The sequence below is a fragment of the Zonotrichia albicollis genome, chromosome 1 (assembly GCF_047830755.1).
Source record: "Zonotrichia albicollis isolate bZonAlb1 chromosome 1, bZonAlb1.hap1, whole genome shotgun sequence".
Lineage (NCBI taxonomy): Eukaryota > Metazoa > Chordata > Aves > Passeriformes > Passerellidae > Zonotrichia > Zonotrichia albicollis.
In genome coordinates, this window is record NC_133819.1 from 111,410,382 (window position 1) to 111,416,381 (window position 6,000).

At 44.9% G+C, this 6,000-nt stretch overlaps 1 protein-coding gene across 1 annotated transcript in view; it reads right to left on the bottom strand.

Annotated features, from left to right (window-relative positions):
- Nucleotides 1-682, bottom strand: part of GAREM1 (GRB2 associated regulator of MAPK1 subtype 1) — a 102,329-nt gene extending 101,647 nt beyond the window's left edge. Inside the window, exon 1 of the mRNA XM_074550267.1 lies at nucleotides 98-682. Coding sequence (XP_074406368.1) covers nucleotides 98-218 — 121 coding nt within the window. The 5' untranslated portion in view covers nucleotides 219-682. The remainder of the gene's footprint in view (nucleotides 1-97) is intronic.
- Nucleotides 683-6,000: the final 5,318 nt, after the last annotated feature.

Sequence of the window (6,000 nt, forward strand, 5' to 3'; positions counted from 1 at the left end):
CCGGGAGCCGCGGGAGGCGCGGGGCGCTCCCGGCACCGCGTCCGGCAGCCCGCCCGCAGCCCGGCGCCCGCCCGGCCCCGCTCCCCGCCCCACGCACCGCTGTCCAGCCGGGCGATCTGGGGCAGCCGGTAGGTGCTGACGAGCAGGTCCAGGGGCACGGCCACCGCGCTCCACTTCACGTCCTTGAGGTTGCAGCCCAGCGGCGGGCCGGGGTCCATCTTCCCGGCCCGGGAGGGGAGGGAGCAGCCAGACAGGCAGCGCCGGAGGGGTGCTCCCACCCGGCGGGGCGGCTGCCAACGGTGCGGGCAGCGGAGGGGGCGCCGGGAGGGAGGGAAGGAAGGAGGGAGGGAGGGAAGGAGCAGGGCTCTCTCCGCGCCAGGCGCCCGGGACGCGCGGGGCTAGGCAGAGGGGGAGGCCCGCCGGGCGCCCGCTGCTGCTGCGGCGGCGGCTGCTGCTGCCTCTGCGGCTGCTGCTGCTCCCGCCGCCCCCCGGGACCGGCTGGGGCCGCCCGCCGCCGCCGCCGCGCCTGGCCCAGGAAGCGCCATCCCAGCACTGACTAATCAACAGGGTGCGAGCAACGCCTGCGCAGCTGCCGCTCCTCCCCGCGCCGAAAAGGAAAGTGCCGGGCTGCCCGCCCGCCCGGCGCGGAAAGCCAGAGCCAGAGCCTGAGCCTGCCAGAGCCGCCCAGCCCGTCCCTCTCACTCCACCCTCCGACCGCTCGCCCGACGTGCAGCCCGCACTTGGGCTATGCATCTCTTATTTTAGTTTTCACCTGTGAGTCACGAAAATACGTGTGAGTTCATGTATACAGGCTGTGCACTGTTACTGCACACGCAGGTATTACACATATTGCGTATTCAAAGGTCTTCACACCATGGGAACGTTTGTAGACATTCGTTCTTCAAAGTGGCTTCTGTGATGAAATCTTATATGATCTTCGTAAGATATTTTACTTATCCTTTATTTAATGCATTTTGATCTCCAGGCTGCCAGACTGCAGAAACGCTGGGAAATGAAACCAGCAAAACTCCTGGGTGGTTGCACTGTACTGTGCTCAAGTTTGTTCTCTTCTGTGTCAAAACTGTTTATTTTATTGCAGCAAACTTGGCTACATTTAAGCCTTTACTGTTGACTAGAGACATAAAAGTGCCTTGCAGTGATTAGCAAAACGACTGACAACATCCACAGCCAACATCTCTCTCCAGACTCCAGCTTCTCTGTCTATCCTTGAGACTACTGGGGATGGCAGAGCTCTGGTAAGAGTGCTGTGGTTCCAGAGCCCTCCTGCAGCTCACCCTTCCTCATGGCCCGGGTAAAGGGCCAGACACTGCTGCGTGCCTTTGTCACTGCTGGTGGCACAGCACTGCCAGCACGAGGAGGGCTGAGACAGACACGCTCTTGTTCCACTCTGCCACAGAGACTGGGACTATCCATGGCCTCCAAGATGAAACACAGCCCGTGGAAACTACTCAACATAGAAGATTACAGAAAAGCCAAGTTATCTTGCTTTATGTGGATCAAGGTTGGCTTGAAGCTCATCCTACTGTGGGTCCATGATTTAGCTATAGCGTGGCACTGGATTTTCTCAACACTATGAAAAACCTTCGTTCTTTACAAAGAAGGTTTTTCTGCTGTTAGATCCTACCTAGCAGAATAGATAGCTTTTTAAATTTACCTTGAAAAGATACTTCTTTTCAAAGTAGTTTTCCTTTTACCAATTTCACCAAATGCTTTTCAACAACATCAGTGAATCAAGCTATTGAAGTGCAAACCAGTATCACAGACTGGGTCAGGTTGGGAGAGACCACATTGGATCATCTGGTCCAACCTCCATGCTCAAACAGGGTCATCCCAGAGGACATGCCACAGGATTGCATCCAGACAGTTCTAGAATAGCTCCATTGAAGGAGGTTCACAACTCCTCTGGAAAATCTGTTCCAGTCCATGGTCACTTACACAGTAAAGAAGGCATTCCTGACATTCAGGGGGAACTTCCTGTACCTCAGTTTCTGCCTGTTGTGTCTTGTCCTATTTGCTTGGCATCACTGAGAAGAGTCTGGCTCCATTTTCTTGACAGCTTCCCTTTAGGCACTTACAAACATTTTAAAGTCCCCTCAGTTATCTCTTCTCCCTTCTCAAGGCTCACAGACCTGGCTCCCTCAGCCTGTCCTCCTAAGAGAGCCCCTCAATCACCTTTGTTGCCCTCCACTGGACCATCTCTAGAAGCTCCATGTCTCTCTTGTATTGAGGACTGGACACGGCACTCCAGATGTGGCCTCACCAGGGCTGAGTAGAGGGGCAAGATCACCCCTGGATCAGCTGGCAATGCTGTTCCTAATGCACCCCAGCATACCATTGGCCTTCCTGCCTATCAGGGCACCCTGCTGGCCCATGGACAGCTCGTTGTCCACCAGGACTCAGGTCCTTCTCCTCAGAGCTGCTTCCCAGCAGGTCAGCAGGTATCAGCCACTCCACACAGCTCTGTGTCATCAGTGAACTTGAGCACTGTTGCTAAGAGCATTATTGCTGAAATATGGAACGCATGAGTTTAGCTCATTCAGGTTTGATGAGGTTTCCAGGTGCAGTATGTAAAATGAAGCAGATCAGATCAGATCAGACTGAGATTCACCAGCACTTGAAGCACTAGTCTGTCAGGAATTGTTCTTAAACACTATCTTGAATACCATTAATTCCAGGAGAGATACCATCTCACAGCGTGTGTCTCTCTCAAACATCATCCACTTCTGCTGTCTGGGAAGAAAAGCATCTTTCACATAGAAATAGTTACTGTTGATTTTTCTTGAAACATTTTTTCATTCTTCTGTACTAGATGTCCTACGGCCTCTAAATCTACCTTCCTATAATTGTGTTTGTGTTCTCTCCAACCAGTGAAAAACCAGCTCACTGGTAACCATTTTACTGGAACAATGTGCATTTAAAAAAATTGTAACTTCTAGATACTATCTAAATTTCATTCAGTTGTCTCCAGGCAGAGTTCATAATGCTCACTAGTATTTAAATGCCCTGCTCTTGCTCTTGGAGTCACTTTGTTATGTGTCCTAACTGTACTCCAGCTCCACCTCCTTGGAATATATTCTAATAGTACATAAATGGCATTCAAATCACCAGCACATAACAGAAATTTCTTGTTCTAACTGCGCCTTATGTATAATTAACACTTTAGAGATAATTTTCCTGATGTCTAGCAATGCCTTAGTGTGATCTCTTAGCAGTCTCCTACTGATGTAAAATGCTAATGAAGCCACCAGACCTGAAGAGCAAATCTACCCTAGGGCCAGGGCCTCAGTTTCACAACGTCTTGAGGTTTTTGTCTATGTGACTTTCAGGTGATGTTCAGGGACAGTCTTTATGAATCAACAAAAAATTCTTGCCATAAAACCATAAGCAGTGGCAAAAGGACCCAGAATAATCCCTGAAATTAGTCTTAAATGCATTTTGAATTGACTTGCACATTAATTTCACAACACATTTATGCAACAGTCTGTAAAATCTGTAGTATGTATGTATTCCATTGCCAATAATGTTATTTTTAAAGCATTTCAGATCATCCTCAGTTCATATATGTGTTAACATCTGAAAATGAACTGTTCACAACAAATTCATTTTAGTATGAGTCTGGTAACATGCTTTACAGTGTTGTGTGCATACATCAAATAAAACTGAGCTTTATACAGTAAGTTTCATGGGAAACCACAATATTTGATATTTCTTTTAAAAAAGTCCCAATAATTTGCATTCCTTGTTCCTATGCTTCTTTTTTAACCAAAGGCCCAATTTTCCTAATATTTACAAATCCTGTGGGATATAACAGAGGATGCAGTGATCATTTCAGATTGAGATCCTAAATTTCTTTCTCTGAATCTCAGAATTATAAAATTATTTCAGTTGGAACACGATCATTGAGCACAACCTTTGACCAAACACCACTTTGTCAACTAACCCATAGCACTAAGTACCACAAGTTATTTCTTGGAACACTTCCAGGGATGGTGTCTCTACCCCCTCCCTGGGCAGCCTCTTCCAATGCTTAACAACCCTCTCCGTGAAGAAATTTTCCTGATGTTCAACCTGAGCCTTTGTTGGCCCTTTCTAGTGAGAGTGGTGTTTATTCCCCACTGGCACACTCCTGTATTCTACAATGAATGTATTTGGAAAAAAGCAGTTGTTTTGTTCCAGGAGATGTGAAAAGGAGAGCACTCATGGTGCTCATGGAGTGTTAGGTGAAGCATCAGCTAGCAGGAGTCAGCATCTTACAAAAACTGCCATGGGAACCTGAGTATCTGCATCTCCCTCAGGTGGGACTGGATCACACCTAAGCACAAATAGTAGGAAACTCTGCAGGAAGGAAAAATGCATTGAAGGAATTCCTTACTTGAAATTCTCATTAGCTATAAAGAGAAGAAATCAAAATTACAAGTTAATCTGACCCTTTTATATCTATTTTCATTGTTAGAAAAAGAAGGAGGAATTACATGGATGCTTAAACCTAGAAAACCAGTGGATGAACTGTGAGTTTAGGACAGCTGAAAGTTTATCACGGAACTACTGTTGAAAGGCAAAACTGCAGAATTTGATCTATACAGAGGAGGGAAAGGATGTGAGATAAAGATTAAGTTGGATGAATCATGAGATCTTCAATGACCTGAAATAAAATAGAAAGTAGGTCAAATTACTAAATTATTAATATAGATTATGTATGGACAAAACCTGAAAGATAAGCTCCCAGAAAGTTGGAAAATTGGATTTTAAAGATAGCAAGCCTGTTGATGAGATACATAGTAAGAATACTAAGGAAAAAATGGTCTCTTATTCCACAGAGGGGAAACTCTATTTAATCATCACTGGTGATGCTGATACTTTCAACTTCAGCCTTGAATTTTAGAAGGCAAATGTGATTTCACTCTACCACCACCAGCAGAAGGATAAGGCTAGAAAAAGAAACAAATAAACTGGAAAATACATAGACAAGTTAAAGATTTTTGGACAGACTGAACCTGGTGAAACTCCCTTATGGTTCAAACTATGTTAAAATTGCTGCTGATTATTTCCAAGAATTAGTAGAATGAGTGCCAGAAAACACAAAAGGAATTCCATCTCTCTCAAAGGAGGGAAGGAAATACCAAACTGATACAATATACAAACTGATCAAGTGATTTTCTACTAAATAAAGGTGTTTTAACAGGCTTTGTGGATGGGGAGAAAGACTGAGGATCATAGGAGTTTCTTATAATGTGCTCCTATTACAAAAAAACCTCCAAATGAACAGTCTAGGCAGTATAAATACAGAATTATTTGGAAATAATTAGTACTCCAAAGCTGAAATGATACATAGAACAGAATTTCACTTAGATCCATCTTGGATCCAGAACTATCCAGGACCTTCATCAACATCAGCGATGTTGATCACTGGGCTAGGGGCGTATAACCTGGCACTATGCTCAGGCACACTTGGTGCCATGTGCTCCATTTGAGCTCCCTTTCTCAATACCAAATATAGTAATATTTTGATATTATGACAATCTGCAAACAGCCCTCAAAAAAGAAGCAAGAGTATTTCAGAAGGTTAGTGGCACTTCAGAACAGTAAGCCAGTGCGGCTAGTTATTTTGGATGTGCTGGGATGGATCAAAACACAATTCTGCACAACAGCATTAGTCATTTAAAAGGATGATAAAACAACCACATCTCCTATGCAAGGACAAAAAACGAAGACAGTAGAGTTGCCACAATTCTTCAGATTTCTTAACCTGTGTTTGCTTTTTGCTTATCTTGCAGGTTTGAGTTGTGCTTGCTTTGCTTTTGATTGAAGAAAAAGTAACCAGCATCCTGATTCTGCCCTTATTTAAAATTAAATAAGATATTCTCCACAGATTTTAAAAACATTTATATAAGTCTGTATAAAACAAATCTATGTGAGCAGAATCAGATACCTCCTCTATTTACACTTTGAGAAAACAACACAAATACAATAAACACAATA